Source organism: Pongo pygmaeus, chromosome 1 (genome assembly GCF_028885625.2).
Source record: "Pongo pygmaeus isolate AG05252 chromosome 1, NHGRI_mPonPyg2-v2.0_pri, whole genome shotgun sequence".
NCBI lineage: Eukaryota > Metazoa > Chordata > Mammalia > Primates > Hominidae > Pongo > Pongo pygmaeus.
In genome coordinates, this window is record NC_072373.2 from 12472946 (window position 1) to 12492712 (window position 19767).

The 19767-nt window shown below is 44.3% G+C and overlaps 1 protein-coding gene across 3 annotated transcripts in view; it reads right to left on the bottom strand.

Annotated features, from left to right (window-relative positions):
• Positions 1 to 19767, bottom strand: part of ACTN2 (actinin alpha 2) — a 76267-nt gene that overhangs the window by 20385 nt on the left and 36115 nt on the right. Inside the window, exons 5-10 of one of the 3 annotated variants that reach the window (XM_054470873.2) lie at positions 16766 to 16853; positions 15017 to 15095; positions 11482 to 11563; positions 6964 to 7049; positions 5473 to 5565; positions 3132 to 3362 (exon numbers count right to left, since the gene is read on the bottom strand). In XM_054470873.2, coding sequence (XP_054326848.1) covers positions 3132 to 3362; positions 5473 to 5565; positions 6964 to 7049; positions 11482 to 11563; positions 15017 to 15095; positions 16766 to 16853 — 659 coding nt within the window. Of the gene's footprint in view, positions 1 to 3131; positions 3363 to 5472; positions 5566 to 6018; positions 6106 to 6963; positions 7050 to 8176; positions 8263 to 11481; positions 11564 to 15016; positions 15096 to 16765; positions 16854 to 19767 lie in introns of those variants that run through there. The other 2 variants (XM_054470946.2, XM_063670832.1) reach the window with 2 other exon arrangements.

The window sequence follows — 19767 nt, forward strand, 5'->3', positions numbered from 1 at the left end:
GAGGGCTGACAATTTCTGGCTACAAGAAGATAAAGCCTCAAGATGACTCAGTTCAAAACAACCCTTTTATTATGATTTTTTTTTTTTTTTAGAGATGGAGTCTCGCTATGTTGCTGTTCTTTAACTCTTGGGCTCTGGCAATCCTCCCACCTCGGCCTCCCCCGTAGCCGGGATTACAGGCATGTGCCACCACACCCGGCTTCCGAAACAACTCTTATTCAGTGACTGGGGTGAATTGTCCAGACGGCCAGCCATCAGCAACTCATTACTGGGCATCTAGCATGTACCAGGCATTAGTGAGAAACTCTGCAAGGGTAAACAACAGCTCTAAAGTTCCCCGTTCCCATGCAGCTTCCATGGTGGTGGGGGGAGAGAGACAATCATTAAGTACTTAAGCAAGTTCATTTTGGAAAGCGATAAACGAAATGCTGTATGGGGAAAAAAAAAGCCGGGTGAAGGGATACTGCCAGCCCTGCCCATCAGGGTGGTCCCTGTGGCAGGTTACTTAGAGAAGACCCCTCTGAGAAGGGGGCATTTGAGCTGCGTCCTCAATGACAGAAAAAGCCAGCGATGTGACGAAGTAGGAAACGAGGGCTCCTGGGCAAGGGAAAACACTCGAACACCCAAGAGGCGATGTGCTCTGCGCGCGGGAAGGACGGCAGGCAGGGTGGTGTGGCGGCGGTGGAGTGAGGCAGGGCAGAGTGAGGGATGTGTTTGGCAATCATGCAGGCCCTTATAGGGCAGGATAATGAAAATGGATTTTACTCTAAATACTTTGGGGAGTCACTGGAGGGTTTTGAGAAGAAAGGAGATGAGATCTGATTCATATTTTTAAAAGACGACAGAGGCTGATGTATGCGGGATGAATTTTAAGGGGCAAAAGAAAAAGAAGAACCGGTCAGGAGTTACTTGCAGGGTCCAAGGAGAGAGAATGGTGGCTTAGCGTGGGCCAGTGGCCATGGAAGTCAAGAGAAGGGGATTAAGAGCGTTTACGTAAGGTGTATTCTGGAAGAAGAGCCAATGGGATTGGCTGAAGAACTGGATGTAAGAAAGTGACAGAAAGGGAAGAATCAAGGATGAAACCTGGGTTTGGGGGTTGGCAACTTAGAGGACAGTGATAGAATTCACTAGGATCGAGGAAACCGGGAGGAACTCTTTTGGATATGTTCAGTTTAATATGCTATAATATATCCAGGTGGATATATTGGCCTGGAATTTGGGGAAAAGTCAGAGCTGGAAATGTAAAATTTGAGAGGTATTGGCATTTAGGTGGCAATTAAAACCATGGGCCTGCCCAGGCATGCTCGCTCATGCCTATAATCCCAGCACTTTGGGAGGCTGAGGTGGGAGGATCGCTTGAGCCCAGGAGTTTGAGGCCAGCCCTGGCAACACAGCGAGACCCCATTTGTACAAAGAAATAATTAGCCAGGGGTGGTGGTATGCACGTGTATTCCAGCTACTCAGGATGTTGGGGTGGGAGGATCGCTTGAGCCCAGGAGATTAAGGCTGCAGTGAGCTGTGATTGTGCCACTGCACTCCAATCTGGGTGACAGAGCATGACCATGTTTAAAAAAAAAGGAAAAAGAAAAAACAAGCCATGGGCCTGGATGAGATCACCTGGAGGGTATAAAGATGAAGAGGGCTCAGCACCAAGCCTGAGAATCACCAACATCTACAGGTAGAGGGAGGAAGCAAGGCCTTGAGCAGAGATGGAGAAGCCCTCGCTGGTGAAGGAGGAAGAAACAGGAGGGCCAAAGTAGAAAGAACTTCAAGAAAGGGGAAATGGGCAGCTGGGTCAAAGAAACTGAGAATATAAAAATAAAAATGATCCCAGCACTTTGTGAGGCCGAGGTGGATGGATCACAAGGTCAGGAGTTTGAGACCAGCCTGGCCAATATGGTGAAACCCCGTCTCTACTAAAAATACAAAAATTAGCCAGCCGTGGTGGTGGGCGCCAGTAATTCCAGCTACTTGGGAGGCTGAGGCAGGAGAATTGCTTGAACTCGGGAGGCAGAGGTTGCAGTGAGCAGAGATCGTGCCACTGCACTCCAGCCTGGGCAACACATGAGACTTTGTCTCAAAAATAAAAATAAAAATAAAAATAAAAATAAAAATGACTTGCTTTGACAACATGAATGCCATTGACTTTGACAAGAACATTCTTGGTGGAAGCAGGGACAGAAGCCAGTTTACTGCAAGTTGAAGGGTAAGAGAAGTGAGTGAGTTGGGGCCGGGCGCGGCGGCTCACGCCTGTCATCCCAGCACTTTGGGAGGCCGAGGCGGGCGGATCACCTGAGGTCAGGAGTTCAAGACCAGCCTGATCAACATGGTGAAACCCCTTCTCTACTAAAAATACAAAAATTAGCCAGGCGTGGTGGCAGGCACCTGTAATCCCAGCTACTCGGGGGCTGAGGCAGGAGAATTGCTTGAACCCGGGAGGCAGAGCTTGCAGTGAGCCGAGATCGCGCCACTGCACTCCAGCCTGGGTGACAGAGCAAGACTCCATCTCCAAAAAAAAAAAAAAAAAAAGACAAAAGGTGAGTGAGTGAGTGGGGAGGGAGTGGAGATAGGTACCACAACCACAAACAACTCCTTGTAGATGTTTTGCTGTGAAGGGGAGCCAAGAAGTTGCTCGTGGGAGATGTGGAGACCTTGGTTTTAGCTTGTGACTGGCAGATTTGAGAGCACTTTTTTATGCTGGTGTGCATGATTCGGTGGAGAGGGAGAAAGTGACAATGTGGAAGGGAGGGAGATAAATGTAGGACTCAGATTTTGCGAAGGTGAGATGGGTAGCTTGTAACAGCAGGGAACAGAAGACACATGATCTAGATGGCTGGTGGACATGAGGGGCCAAGCCCACGAGGAGGGAGGAGAGAAAGAGGCCGTTCATCGAGCGTTTCCTAAAGGTCTGCTCTTTGTGGGACACTGTACCCCAATGGCAGCTGGAGTCAAGAACTGCATGATGGTTGGGAGAAAAGTATTAAGAACAACGTGGTTACAGGGCCAAAATGATATTCACACAACTAAAAAGATTCAAGAAGTCAATCCCTCCTTCTGACCCAGGTCAAACGCCTTTAGGCTAGGAGGAGGGCTTCCCGTGGGGCCAGGAGGGCTTGGCGCTCGCTACTCACCGACACCATCTTGCCCTCGGAGGGCATGAAGGCAGGCCGGTTGCTGATCCGCAGCTTGGTCTGCAGCGTGTTGAAGTTGATCTCCAGCTGGCATTTCTCCTGCACCTTGGGTGGCTTGTGCTTCCGGCGGTAATCCCGGAAGTCCTCCAGCTTCTTCTGCATGGCTTGCATGGTCTTCTCGGGAGTCCGGTTCTCCAGCCAGGGGATCGTGCGACGAATCCATTCCAAAAGCTGCTCCCCAAACACAAAAATACTGCTGAAGACACCAGCAAACCCCCTCCCCCAGTTAAAAAAAAAATGAGGCATCCAATAATTTGTAAAGGATGAACCTAATGTTCCTAAAATCACTGAGATGTGGTACCTCTATGCACAGAGGCATGAACAAAATGTTCAGTGTCCACCCATGGCCACTAGTGATCACCCCAATGATACGAAACACAGGTTGAAAACTTAAAGTGAGCACGTAAAGTCGTGTCTTACAAAAATGTGACGTTTACAAGAAACTCAGGGACCAGACATTAGCAGACAAATGCTGGATGGAGCTTTCAAATTAAAAAAACAAAAAACAAAACAAAACAACCCCAAAATACTTGACATAGCAGAATTGTGGTGTAATAAATTCAGGAAAGAACTGGATTTCACTTAAAATGCGTTTTTAAAACATAAGCTCAAATCTAATTAGATTACTTACTACACAATTGTATTGTAAGCCTGGGCCTAACTCAATGCCAAAGTGTATTTTAACGTCTAGCTTTTAAGTAAATCTACGTGATAGAAGCGAACGTGGTAGTGAATTCCTAAGGACAAAATACACACCCACCTCTTGAATTACTACCTAGGTCTTAGAAATTACTTGCTGAAAACCCCATCATGTACACTTATGCCTACTGAGCACTTGGAAAATGACAGCAGATTTGAATGAAAATAGTTTAAATGGTGATATACCTAGAGATGAAGGGTTTTAGGAGGATAAATGAAGGACCCAGTAAGAAAAGGAAGGATTGAATTCCTAAGGATCCTCTGGCCTTCAGTACTGGCCATGCTTCATGTCTGGCAACCCTGTCACTGCCATTCAACTATGCCATCAAGCTTAATTTTTCTGTAGCAGCAGTATGAAAATATGAACTCAGTATCATAAAGTTACACTACTATTTATTGGAACATTTATTCCAAATGTCCTGATACTTTTCCCGATAAAGACCAAATATCAGCTAAATTAAAAAGCAGGCCGGGTGCGGTGGCTCACGCCTATAATCCCAGCACTTTGGGAGGACAAGGCGGGTGGATCACCTGAGGTCAGGAGTTCGAGACCAGCCTGGCTAACACGGTGAAACCCCGTCTCTACTAAAAATACAAAATTAGCTCGGTGTGGTGGTGTACGCCTGTAATCCCAGCTACTTGGGAGGCTGAGGCAGGACAATTGCTTGAACCTGGGAGGCAGAGGTTGCAGTGAGCCAGGACTGCCCCACTGCACTCCAGCCTGGGCCAGAGAGCAAGACTCTGTCATAGAAAACAAAACAAAACAAAACAAGGCAAAAAATAAGGCAGAGCAAAAATTATTTCGTCTGAAGTATGTGTCACTGTACTTGAGTCCAATTTAGAGAGGAGGTGGCTGGGGGCCTCATGCAGCCCATGCTTGTATTTGGGAAAACCGTGCAGATGCAGTGAGGACACTGCGTAGTCGCTATGTATGCTATAACAAGAACAAAAAGAAAAACAACCTGGAAACTGCTGTCCTAACCAAGAGTCTAGCTGAAGAGCTCTGGAAAGGCATCACAGAAACTCATGCTCAAATATTCTGCAGGGAGGGCTCTGTCTTCCCCAGATTTCCTCTGGGTATTTATACAGACACACAAGCCCGAGTCAGCTCCGCACACCAGGCTGGGCCAGTTCTTTTGACACTGGGTCCCTATGTGGAGTGAGGCTTTTGCATATGGAGTGCATCCTATGTGATGTTGGTAGCCAGTGAACAGGAGAAAAAAAAAAAAACAACAAGTAACCCAAGGTTGTCTAGGGGTGTCCAACCCTGGAGGTGCAGAGCTGAGCAGAGAATTGCATTCTCCTATCTTCAGACATGCAAACTACACCTTTCTGCTTTGGGATCGTTGGAAAGACCACTGGGGATTATGTTTTTGCCAAAAGTTAGGTTACTACAATAGGAACAACCTCAGAGATCAAGTGTATTTTCCTACTTTCATCCTATCTGAGATGAAAAATGCAAAAAAAAAATATATATATATATATACCCCCACGGAGTATTTTTTCACCCTCTGTTTTCACCCTCTGTGCCTCAGCCCCTGCGTGAGGATGGACAGAACTGCAGGTTACCAGTTTCCTTTACCTCACTCGCTAGCCTCTCATATTCTTCCATCAGCCTCTCATTCTCTTGATTCACAGCAAGAACCTTACATATCCTGTTAGCCGCTGTCTCGGCCTGTAAAACACAATAGGTAAACAGGACGGCTCTGTCGACGGGAATGCGCACACACAGCATGGAACGAGGGGGGTGATGAGAGGGGACGAGGAGGGTGGCGTGCTGTAGACGGTGCAGAGTCTAGGTTAGGGTGCGGTCAGACTGAAGGCATGGCTTTTGCGTACTATGAATCATTTCACACCTTTGTTACAGTTTTCACACAGACTTACACGGCAGGCTGATTAGACTGTAGGGAATAACGGGGAGAGAGCATTAGTCTAAAACACAAACTCGGTAAACATCCAGCAAGTTAGTCACAGAAATATTTGGGTCCAGGAAACCAAGATCTTGGGTCCCTGAATGTCCACCTGAACTCTCCACTGATTTCATGATGATGGGATGGAGACTCCCTGAATAGCATTAGCCTTTGGAAATCAAGGCAAAAATAACTGGGTCAGGAAAATCCAGATATACCATTGCACTTGAATTCACTGAAGACCTCCTCTTCTCCTGATATGAATATGTAGAACTTTCTGGAGGGGATCCTTCCATAGAGCTGAGAGTGCTTTAAGACTTTGTCTAACCTAGATGAGAAGTCATTGAGGTAATACACAATTCTCTATCATCTTTCGTGGAAAGGAACTTGGGGCAGGAGTGGCAAAGCGCCTTGAACCATAACTGTCTGATGGAACAAGAGAAACTTGCCTATCTGGCTTCTGGGCCCACAGCCTGTCCCCAGGCCTTTCCTCTAAAGCCCTCATCAGCCTGTTAGCATCCTTTCCCAGCGACAGGCTTCACAGCGGTCACTGAAATAATGCATACTCCGCCCACTGCAGTCTATCAAGATCCTCCAAGGAGAGGAACAGAAACAGGTGAATATGCAGAAAGCTGAGGGCCATTCTTCCTCAAGGTCCCTTGGGCTATTTGTCTTGAGAAATGTGAAATTTTTTGAGGTTGCAACTCTGTTATCCCTTCCACTATTTCACTTAAAACAAGATTAGTCTTGATGTTAGACCAAATCACGGAACTGTGAAGGCAACTTCTAAGCAGAGAACAAGGCCAGGTTGAAAAGGGATTCATTTCTCCTTGCCACATTCCCCCTTTACCACTCAAGGCATGTGGCTCAATTTTCATGGCATTTTTTTTTTCTAAAGCACAAATACTTTCCACAACTTACTAATGAAATAAAGGAAATACATTAAAAGTAAAACACATAAAAACATTTCAGGAACTGTCTAAAGTTAAAGCTGTTAAAAAAAAGTTTTCACAGTTTAGAACTTGCCATATGAGGTTATTAGAAAACACTCAGAAAGATTCCAAGGTAAGATGTGAAGCGCACAAACACACACTCAAGTATGCACACACAACTAAAACCAACAGAGAGTAACACAACAGCCCAGATGGACAATTGTTGAGTACCTGCTCCGCGCCCGCAAAAGCGTGGTAGAAGCAAGAGACGTACGTCATGATGGCTCTTTCATCGGGTTTAGGGGTGTTCACGATGTCTGAAGGGGGAGAAAATAACACAGGACGCGCACACACACATACACACACACACACACACACACACACAGACGAAGGAGAGAAACCAGGGAGAACAGAGGGAAGAACAAATTGGTTTACACTGACCAGTTTTCTGTGTTTCATGGGCCCGTGGTCCTGAACCTCAGGAAGGCTGTATTGTATCGAAATGATTCGTGAACAGGATGGTTTGAGCCAGCACATTTTTTAAGGATCAAACTGAGGGCTTGTTTTCTCCCCCACCCCTTGATGGGCTTGTAAAGGTGCATTCAATGCTTTCACGTGGAAACCTGGTCTGTTGTAGATCAGAGCTTGTTGCCCCTTCCTCGTGACTCCGGTCCTCCGACCACATCAGGGCACCCGGCCCCTCTGCTCTGGGGAACGCAGGTCACTTTGCAAGATGCAGGGAATATTCACAGGGCTGCAATGGGCTATCTGTCTTCCCACTTCCCCTTCCCCACCCAAACAACTGTTGGGGATTTCTACTCTGTAAAGTGCCTTGCGTGAGGATGAAATTCACTGGAGAGGGCAGCTCTTTTAATAACTTCGATACATACTTACCATACCGCTTATAGAAATCACCAAGAATAACAAAACATCTAAAGAGAAGGGTCTACATGGCTTGTGCTTATTATGACTCGCTACTATTTCTACTAATTGCTGAAATAGCCAAAAGGAAGACAGAAAACAGAACCATGAAAACCTACATCCTTTCTTCCTCCATCTTGGCAACACCATTTTTTGGTAAGTTGCTTTTTAACCTCGTTCATAAACTTAGGTCAGTCAATGGGTCAGAATGAAGTTAAAAAGATACCTGACAATTCCCTATGGTGAAACCTAGTCATTGGGTTTGCAGAGACTATGAACAGAAAGGATGTGGGGTTGTGTAACTATGGAATCTTCCGGAAAACAAACATGAACGGCATACCACTGCATGAACAGAAAGTAAGTTTCAAAGAAAGCTAGACTAAAAAAGACAAACAACTGCCTCCTGGGAACCAGACAGTCTCCTTACTCGGAGGAGAGGGGGGAAAAAAGAGGAAAACAATTGAAAAAAAATTAAGACACAGAAGGTGAAGGGTGAGCAGTGACTCATGGTTTACATCCTCACCTTCTGTGCACCAGCAAAAGCATGATAGTAACAGGAAACATAAGTCATTATGGCTCTTTCATCGGGTCTGGCAGTGTATACTAAATCTGTGTGGAGAAAAGAAGGTTAACTGCGTGGATGTTCTAATACCAGCAGGCTTCTGCTAAGCGCTTCCTCAGAGGTGTTGGAATCAGGAATCCTCCCCCTCGCCCCCATACACTTATGTTACTAACATTTTGGCTCAAATCAAAGAAGTCACACCTGCAAAGGGATTATTCTCTGTGCACTTTTGAGAATAGTCAAAGGAAACAAAGGAATTGCCAAAGAGAACTGCCAAGGCTAACCCAGAAGAGCCCTAACCTAGCAAGAAAGGCACATCCACGGACAGAATTAGGCCCTCGGAATTGAACAGAGCGCACACACCAGCACACTCACCAGGACTTTCTATTACTATACACATGGAGGGCCCAGGGGTCCACAAGATCCCTTCTGCAGGTTTTCATGGAACAAATGTACCCACAGATCTAAACCTAGTCTGCACCTCAAACAAAGATTTGTGGAGGGAAATAGAGAAACAATTTTTACAACCTTTTAAAAGCACAGTAGATAAGTTTAGGAAGAGTTTCACCAGTTTTTGCTACAAATAACTGTTCATGGGTGAGCGGGCCAATGAGTCACTTGAAAATCCCCCACTTGGGTTCAGAGACCAACACAAATGACAGGAATTAAGGTCCATGGCAGCAGGCGGGAAGGCAAGGATTTACCAAAAGGCACTCATGATCTGAGGAGACCTGGACCTGACATTACCATCAAAGAGCAGCAGAAATTTTAAACTGCTGATAGAAGGTATGGTAATACAGGAATACAGGGAATTCGTGGCTAAATCTGTTAGGCAGTGATGCCACCGCACGCTCTACACGCTAGGTGGCCAAATTCAGAACTGTTTGCTGGCAGATTCTTTTGAGCAATTATTCTGTAAAGATAATGATACGGCGTGTGAGCATTCTTCTGTACCATTAAAAGGGAAAGATGAAGAAAAGTATGGAAGATTAGGAGGAGGAAATGAACACAGTGCTAACACACCCCATCTGCCTGGAAGGATGAGCAGAATGGACATCTGCCCAGACCAGGACTCAGAGACCAAGGAAAAACCAAAGAACTGAGAAGCGAATATTAGCAGCGCCAGAGTAACACTGATGATGATCCTGCCAATAATTCTACGTGAGTGTTTGAATAGGAAACTCACCCCCAGTTTAGGATATTAGGGAGGCATGAATAAACTGGAAAATTTACTAACTGTTGCCTATTTTCTCCTCTCTTTAGTACCCTGGCTATTAGCCCAAGTGGGAAAACTCGAGATAGTTATTTATCATATAAAAGGTCAAAAGAAAGAGTACACAAATATAAACTTAGCTTAGGACAGATGGAAAAAGAGGAAAGGAAATTTCCTATGTTCCTACTTCAGTGTTTTATAGACTTTGTCCCTCTGAGGACTTTTAGAGAAACTATAAATAGAATTCCGAATAATGCATTCAAGTGTTAATACCCAATAATACAGATGTTTGATTAAAATGATTAATTAATGAGCAAAATTAGAGTTCTAATTGAAAGATTGCTGTTTTGGATTGAACTGCATTTCCCAAAAAGATACACTGAAATCTTAACTTCCAGCACCCCTGTGAATGTAACCTTATTTGGAAGTTAGATCTTTGCAGATATAATCAAGTGAGGATGTGGTCATGCTGAAGAAGGATGGGCCCTTAATGCAATGTGACTGGTATCCTTGCAAGAAAACATTCACAGGTCAGGCGCAGTGGTTCACGTCTGTAATCCGTGCACTTTGGTAGGCTGAAGCAGGTGGATCACCTGAGGTCAGGAGTTTGAGACCAGCCTGGCCAACATGGTGAAACCCTGTCTCTACTAAAAAAACAAAAATTAGCTGGGCATGGTGGCACATGCCTGTAATCCCAGCTACTCAGGAGGCTAAGGCAGGAGAATCTCTTGAACCTGGGAGACAGAAGTTGCAGTGAGCCGAGATTCCACCACTGCACTCCAGCCTGGGCGACAGAGTGAGACTGTCTAAAAAAAAAAAAAAAAGAAAAGAAAAGAAAAGAAAAAGAAAAGAAAATATTCACAGAGGGGAAAAGGCTGTGTGAAGACAGAGGCAGAGACTGGACTGATGCTGCCACAATCCGAAGAATGTCTGGGGCTCCTAGAAGCTGGAAGAGGCAAGGAAGAATCCTCCCCTAGAGGCTTAGGGAGCTGCCTACTCCTTGATTTCAGACACAGCCTCCAGAGCTGTGAGAGAAATTTCTGCTGTTTTAGGCTGCCCAGTTTGCAGTAATTTGTTACAAAGGCCATAATACAATTACCAAAAGCAAAGAGGAATGGAAGATTGACAACTGACTATAATCAATTTCCTTAGTTTTCCCCGACATCGCTAATTAGTGGAAGTAATGGATCACTAGGGAATAATAATATTCATAATAACGAACAAAGTAATATATGAATATAAGATTCTTGAGGGCAGGGTATATACCTCATACATCTCATCAGCTCCTGCAGTACCCAGCCAAGGGTCCTGTTCATGGTAAGTGCTCAGTAAATGTCTGTTGAGTGGTAAATGAATCATGAGTAAATAAAATGAATGAATGGGTGTCCACATATTTGTGCTTTCAATGGTCTGCTGTAGGTACAGCTCACACAAATTCACCATATAAAAGGGACAAAAAAGTATTTGAAACAAGTCCCCAGAATGAGTGATACTGAAGTGCAAAATATATGGAAGTTCTTTCAGCTCTAAATAAATTAAATTTAGATGAATTAAAAACAGTATGTGAAAGTCTGGATGGTACACTGACGGTTGAATGCTCCATATTCTATATTTCAATTCTCTAACTTCCAGCTGGAAGGAAGGAATTTTTTTTCTCTTAAGTATGTCACAAAAGGATTTATTTGCTACACTTGTCTCTAAGTGGTTAGGGAGAAAACATTAAGTTATTGAAAAAAAGAAATACAGGAAATGTTTTTTTTTAAATTATAAATAAAAGCATTTTGTTTCTTAGCCAAAGCTGAACTTTTTACCAAATCCTTTTTCTGTAATTTTGCTGGCTTGTTTGAGGGTCCAATTTTTAAAAACAAATTTTATGAACAAGCTACACATGAAAATCTCTACTACTCATGTGGCCAGTGACAGAAATTTGTTAGGAATCCAAAGTACTTCGGATGTAACTTAGCTATAAAATTTTGCAAGGTCCCAATGTGTAGCCATAACATTTGTAGTCTTCAAATTTTCTGTAATTCAGCAAACACAATTTTCATCTCACCTTCAGCATCCAACATTTTAGGAATATCCAGGTGCTTCTCAGCGATTTCCATGGCCAGGTTAATATTTCCTATGGGGTCATCCTGTATGAAAACCAAGACAATCAGATTTTTAAAATATATTTTGAAACAAGACTTGTGAAGAATGTTTTTTATATACCTCACTTTAGGCCGGACACCTTCCCACCCACACACAATCATAGTAGTGTAACTTTCACCTTTTCCCAATCACTTCAAACATTTAGAGAAACATCATAAATGACAGAAGCCACAAAATCCATGCACACTCCAATCATAAAGTGTGAACAAAGGGTTTAAGAGAACAAATGCATTGACAAGAAAGGACACACTGAATCCATCAGAACTGATCTTCAGGCCTAGAAATAACATTTAAATCATTCTAAATCATGAAACATGCATTTTCCAGACTTGGAAGGGGATCTTGGAGAACCACATCCTGATTTTAAATACTGGAAAGCTGAGGGGTAAAGAGATGAAAGAAAAATGTTGCTAGCTAAAACTTTTAGCTGACTAAAGAGTGTTACTAGTGTTACAAAGGGCAAAACTCATGTTAAAGCAAGAAGAAATGATAGAACCTGAAAATCATTAAGTGAATTCACGAAAAAAATTTTGTTCTTAAAATTACATTTACCTTCCACCGTAAAAACTAGTTAAATATACGTAACGTAGCAAAATAAACTTAACCAGAGGTATATAACTAAAATAGTGAAAACAAAGAAGAGGCAACATTTCTTATTTTGATCCACTAGAGAAATTCAAAAGAAATTAAGAATTTCAAAAGAAATGGAGGTAAGATAGAAAAATCAAAATGAAATGTAGTGTTAGTCTGGGGGTGACTTGAATGAATTTTAATAACAAAGCCATTTCAATATTTTAGAAACCGCAATGTTTTCCAATGAGCACAATCATTTTTATACAGTGAAACACTGAAAAAGTGCAGGTTTCAAATATATTCACAGTGCTCAATGAAGAAACCAAAGTCAGCTTTCTGGCCTCACAGAGTATACAGCGATTTCAGTAAAAAAAAAAGTTTTTAACTAAAGGTTCTTTTAACAAAGCTTATCACCTGAGACTTTGTGAAGCTATCTCATTTAGAGTGTAATTTAAATGATAACATGTGCCAATTAAGTATTGATTTCCTACCTCAGCTATCGGCCATGTGGCCTCTGGTAGATTACTAACTTCCCACCTTCTTCATCTGTAAAACTGGGATAATAATAGTACCTACTTTATATGGTTACTGTGCATTGCGAAGATTAAATACGCATGTGGGATTTCATATATATGCATATATGCATGTGTGAATATACATGTATGTTTATTTGTTTATAACAGTGCCTGCTCTGGTGCTATATAAGTATTACTTGCTATTGTATTATCATTTTTCTACTTTCTTAAAGATGACCAATTACTACAGATCTACTGATGTTTTGTAATACAAACTGACCATACTAAACTGCTAATGAAACTGGGTCTATGCAGTACAATCCCCTCATTTTGCAAATGAGATTAAGATTAATTGAAAAGAACTGTACCCTGTCTATATGCTTGGAACATTTCAAAGTAATTCAGGGGATAAGAAAATACATCCATTGAAAAGCTGGCAAAAAGTTCCGTTTTCATGGGCTACCTTAAAGTATTTCATTCTTAACGTTTAGGATACCAGTAAACTCTTCATGTGCTACCCTGTATGCCATGGAGGCAGGCTGGGGGCAGGAGGTAAGCAAGGGTAACTAAAAAGGTGGTGGAAGCCAGGACACTCTTCTTACGACCATCCATGCCACACGAGTGAGCTCAGCATGCAACAGGGCTGGAGTCCACGCCCAAACACAGCAACAGCACGTGAATGGCGAGCTCAGCACACCAGCACCCAGCAGGAAACGTGTAGTGGCTACTGCAGAAATGTGTAGTAAGGGTGGGCCTTGCTTTTACCCTTAAGTCTTTACACACCATTCTTTCTTTTCTTTTGTGAAACTGAGTCTCGCTCTGTCGTTCAGGCTGGAGGGCAGCACCGCAACCTTCGCCTCCCGGGTTCAAGCCATTCTCCTGCCTTGCCTCCTGAGTAGCTGGGATTACAGGTGCCCACCACCACGCCTGGCTAATGTTTGCATTTTTAGAAGAGGCAGGGTTTCACCTGCCACCACGCCTAGCTAATCTTTGTATTTTTAGAACAGACAGGGTTTCACCACCCATGATGGAAAAAGAAATCAAGGTCCCTTCTGAATCTTGTGGATGCTCTGTGCTGCCTTAGTGAATCTTGTGGATGCTCTGTACTACCTTACACACTATTATCTCTAAGGCAGCACAGAGCAGCCACAAGATTCAGAAAGGACATTGATTTCTTTTTCCATCACAGGTTACATTGTAACTACGTTTTTGTTTGGGAGTTGGTGTGTCACCCTGTGGCCCAGGCTGGAGGGCAGTGGTGTGATCACAGTCCACTGCAGCCTCAGACTCCTGGGCTCAAGCGAGCCTCCTGCCTCGGCTTCCCAAAGTGCTGGGACTACAGGTGTGAGCCACCACATCCGGCCTTAAAACTACTTTTAAAGAAAGAATTTGAATACTAATCTGAGACTTAAACACACTAAACCTTTACCTTAAAGGGAGAATTGCAGTTTTCTAAGTTAAATTTTCTGAAAAAAAGCAAAACTAAAAAAAAAACGCCTGCCCAAAAACTTCTTTTGCAAGGCTACAAATGATATTTTCTAACAATAACAAGATAGTTATGAAGTAGCCCTTGTGTGACAGATGAGTTAATCAATTCTGAATAAATATGTCTACAACTAAATCCTCCAGAAAAAGTCAAGGGAACTTGACTTTAAAAAGGCTTGGACAGGCCGGGCACAGGGGCTCACGCCTGTAATTCCAGCACTTTGGGAGGCTGAGGCGGGTGGATCACGAGCTCAGGAGATAGAGACCATCCTGGCTAACACAGTGAAACCCCGTCTCTACTAAAAATACAAAAAATTATCCAGGCGTGGTGGCGGATGCCTGTAGTCCCAGCTACTCGGGAGGCTGAGGCAGGAGAATGGTGTGAACCCGGGAGGCGGAGCTTGCTGTGAGCCGAGATCGCGCCACTGCACTCCAGCCTGGGCGGCAGAGCGAGACTCCGTCTCAAAAAAAAAAAAAAAAAAGGCTTGGGCTATCTGAACCTTTCTTCCCCGCAAAAATAGAGGTTTCACTTCTCATATTTAGAATCCAGGAACATAAAATCTCTAAGGAACATATAGAAAGCCTTCATAGTAAATCAAGCCAAATCATCAAACATACCTTGATATGGGCAAAAAGGGATGACTTTGGGTCTTGTTTTCCCTGATTTTAAGAGGTAAGTGTTTTCCTGGCCACCCTTCATATTTGGATCATGGGAAAGGCTAGCTGGGAGAATATGCTTTTTCCTGCTGGCCGTTTCTGCAGGTGGCCCTGGGGTTTGTGCTAAGCTAGTGCTGATGTGCGCATTTGCAGGACATGCTGAGATGCGTGGCTGGGGACACTGCATGCCAGGACACCCAGAATAACCTTGTTGAGCTTTGAGTAGTCAATGAGGTCAGGCCGGTGTCGGTGGATGAGGGCACAGAGTCCAAGGCCATCTTTCCAGCTTCACAACCGTCGAGAAGAACAGGAACACGTGTTAGTGGAGAGAAAGAAGCAGCCAGCGTCTGCACTCGGTCAGATGTTGGCCTTCCTTCTGTCTGACTTAATGCACGGAAGGCCCCATGTAGCTTTTCCTCTTTACCCCGCCCGGTGAGCCTGAACACTCGTCTTCTTCCCAGGGTCCACTGTATTCCTCTCCTTTCGACTTCCTCGCCTGAGACTTGCCCTGTCTCCTGCCCCGGTCTGGTCTGTGCTGGCACAGGCAGTGACAGGAAGGGAGATGTCTCTACTGCTGTCCCTGCTCGGCCAGTCCCAGGGTTCTTCTCTCTTCTCCAACTCTCCATTCAGGCCCTTACCCCTGAGTCTGCCCAATAAATATACACAAGGACGTCTACCCTGCAAATGTCCAGAACACACTTCCTCTAAAAGTTGTTCGGACGCTTCAAAAGCCTCCATTAGGTCCCAGATACTCCTCTGTCTTTAAGTTCTTTTTTTTTCTTTTTCTTTTTTTAAGGCAAAGGCATGTAGGTGAAGGAGGACATGCAATTAGCAGGGCAGATGTTTATTTCTGGTCTGTTTCCCCGTAGACACCAGCTCTAAATGCCCCATAGACAAGAGCAGGCCAGAGCTTGCTGGCAACAGCGGGTTCAGTGACAGCAGAGTGTGGGAGTTCTGTTCCTCAAAGGGTCTGGGGTAGGAGACCTCCATGAGAGTTATCAGTGCTACAATGCTGAAGCACTTGGGCCAATTGGGAGCCAGAAAAAGAAAAGCAAGATGAGTGGATGCAGATCTGGGCACTCTGACTTTGACACCTGCAGAAAGTCCCAGCCTTTGATAGCTCCTCTCATCTGCCAAATAGCATGGTGTAGGGACAAAGAAGGATTCTCCTCCCCTTTGTCTTCCGAAGGCCTGGCTCAGTGCCTGACACTTGGTAGACATTCTGAGAATATTTGTTCAACTAGAAGAACCTCCCCAATTTTTCACCGTGGTTCATCCTTATCTTTCCTTTTTCTGATTATCGGTGGCCAGTGGTGGGCCTGTTTGCATTCATGGGTAACCTAGCATCCAAAGGTGAAAATACAACCAACTCTTTTACTTAAACATCATAATGACCACTCTACATGAGAAAGACTGAAGCAAGTGACAGAATCATGCTCTCCCCTTATGTCGAGATTTCATTCACCTCATTTCCTACAATTTTTCAAACATAATTTTTCTACATCTTTTGAATTTCAGCAGAGCAAAGCTGATGGATGAAGGATCTGTCTACTTCCTACAGGGCGAGGGCTGAAGAGTCGCTAGTGGGGGGTATGCAGACTCTGCCAGGGCCTCCCTCATCCCTGAGAAACAACAGCCATTCCTGCTGCCTTTTCCCAATACCAGGGTGAAGGCTAAAGTAAGATGCATGCTTACACCCCCAAACTCAGTAGCATCCTTCTGGCACTGCAATACCATTCACTTACAAATACAGTGCTGTTTACCAGCATGCTAAGGCTTAATCCAATGTTTTCCTTTGGGAGACTTTAAGCATCAAGAATTCTACAGCCTGAGTTCTCCTCGATACATAAAAGGCTTCTCAGACAGGAGGAAAACACAGGTGCACACAAACACTGTTCCCCATGCTACCCACGGATTCCACTGAGAATACAAGGACCAGGGGCCCTGGGTGCTCACCTAGTATGGAAGTTCTGAATGTTCACATTTCTATAAGGAGCGGTTTTCCTCTGACACCAAAGCAGCAGACCTTCTTTGGCAGACGTTTCTGTAATGACAGCCAAGAAAAAGCGGCCCCAGGGAAATGCCGCTTAGTTCACTTAGCTCCTAGTCACTTTCGAAACAGACCTCCCAGGGGGTCGATCACCAAATACATCGTCTCTTCCTACAGCCTCTGCAAGTGCATAGGAGCCAGAACCCTGATCTTGGTGAGTAACTTCTGATGACACTTAGAGACTTCAAAAGGACAATGCAGGAGCAATCACAAGCTCCAACATAAAAAGATACTAAAACTAGACTTCAGGGTGGTTGGTGACTTGTCCCTTTTTAAAGGAAAATAATTTTTTTTTTTTTTTTTTTTTTTTTTTTTGAGGCACAGTCTCACTCCGTCACCCAGGCTGGAGTGCAGTGGTGGGATCTTGGCTCACTGCAACCTACGCCTCCCAGGTTCAAGAGATTCTCCTGCCTCAGCCTCCCAAGTAGCTGGGACTACAGGTGCCACCACCGTGCCCGGTTAATTTTTGTATTTTTAGTAGAGACAGGATTTCGTCACGTTGGCCAGTCTGGTCTTGAACTCCTGACCTCAGGTGATCCCACCCGCCTCGGCCTCCCAAAATGCTGGGATTACAGGTGTGAGCCACTGTGCCCGGCTGAAAATAAATTTTTAAAAACTGTGCATATCCCATTGTGTGAGGTGACACTGGGGGCACCTATTATTCAGGACCAGAGACTAAGTGTCCAATTTGAAAATGAGGCTGTGGATGCTGACAGACCTTTCCCTGCCTCTTGATTGACCGCATCCTTAAAGTATCAGCAAAGCTTAATACTGAGCACAATCTGTAATTGAAGTGAGTCTTACAGGTCAATCGGATCCTTTGTATTCACTTAAGGTTTACTGTACACAATCCTGAAAAATATGCAAACATAAATAGTCTACAGTGCAACTCACATGAAAAAATAAACGGTGTGTAGTTGATGACAACAAATCTGTCATTCATCTGGTTTGTAATTCATACTCTTAGGTAAATGGAATTCACAGATGCTACCACATCTCAAATGTATTCCTTTGCCCAGTGATTTTGTAACACTTAAAGAGTTTTATTGGTAAATTTCAAGTTTGGCCAATTGACTTCTCACCAAAAAAAAAAAAAAAAAGGAAAAACCCAGCACCATCTGCCATCTGTGATGAACATAAAAATGTGCCGCTCAGACATCCCACGGCTTCAGCTGCGAGCACAGGGCAGGCAACTGACGTGTCAGCTGCAGCCCCCTGAATGCACCACACCCCTGCATTCCCACTGAGGCCACATTCCCCAGAGCTACTCCAGCCAAAGACCGGGGGGTGAGCAGCAGAGCTAAGACACCCCTATGCGACGTGAGACTCCTCTCAGGGCAGCCTAGGATTAAAGACTCCATCAGCCTGGTGAAATTAACCTCAGAACCGCACTGCAGTCCGAGACCTTCTTCCCCAAGCCTCCTCCCTTCCTCTTCTCGGCCCAGGTGTCAGCCAGGAGCTCTGGTCTGAAGGCTCCTCAGGCATCTCCCGCTCCCTCCCCTTCATCCTGCATAGGCATTTTTCCCAAAAAATCTTCTGCACTTCTGGTATGGCCTGAATGTTGGTGTCTTCCCGCCCATCACCAAATTCATATGTTGAAGCCCTGGACCCTAATGTGCCTGTATTTGGAGATGGGGCCTTCGGGAGGTGCTTAGGGTTACATGAGGTCACGAGGGTGGGGCCCTCATGATCGGATTAGTGTCCTCATAAGAAGAGACACCAGGGAGCCTGCTCATTGGCAGGTTCTCCCCCACCCCCACCCACCACGTGCGGCACAGAAAGGCAGCGGCCATCTGCAAGCCAGGAAAAGGGTCCTCACAGAACCAGACCATGCTGGCACTCTGATTTTGGACTTCCAGCCTCAAGAACTGTGAGAAAATAAAGGTCTGCTGTTTAAGCCACCCATGCTATGGTATGTTTTTATAAAGGCCTGGAAAGACTACAACAATTTCTAGTAAGTCTTGGCACTTGCTTCCTGGAGGACCCAAACCGACACACATCTAAACAGCTCCTCAAAGCCACTTATATAACTTAGGATTCCACCCATATTTAAATGCTAACAATTTAGAAATTCCCTAAAGCATGTGGACTCATAACTAACATGGGGCCTTCCACCTTAGGAAGGGGTTGAAGTTGATTTTTTCAAATCAAAATAATTTTGTAATTATCTAAATTGTCCATTTTAGGCTGGGCACAGTGGCTCACACCTGTAATCCCAGCACTTTGGGAGGCCGAGGCCCGCGGTTCACCTGAGGTCAGGAGTTCAAGACCAGCCTGGCCAAGATGGTGAATCCCGTCTCTACTAAAAATACAAAAATTAGCCGGGAACGGTGGCGGGCGCTTGTAATCCCAGCTACTTGGGAGGCTAAGGCAGGAGAACTGTTTGAGCCCAGGAGGCGGAGGTTACAGTGAGCTGAGATCGCGCCACTGCATTCCAGCCTAGGCGACAGAGTGAGACTCTGTCTCAAAAAAAAAACCAAAGCAAAACAAAAAACTGTCCATTTTAGTTCACACTTTCTTGGACCCATAATCCAGATAAAATACACACATCCCTAAAGTTCCATGTGCTATAACTTGAATGACTCCTGTGAATGTCTCTTAACTAGCAAGTGCTAGTTAAGAGAAAATAAAGTGAAACTGTTAAGACTTAATTAAAATGTGAATTGATATGGACATTGAAATATGGAACTGTACAGCCAGTTGTTCTGCCTGTCTTTGCAGTCCTGACCAATGTAATTAATAAGAAAAAGTACATCAGGAAGAAATAATGCGATGTATTTAATAGAGTTTAAATAGAACTTACCACGTTAGAAAAGCAAACAAAGGTATAGTATATCTACAACATCTTAATATTGCTACTGAAGTTTAGATTTACAAGTCAGAGTTTCACTTAATTTATGCCTGAATA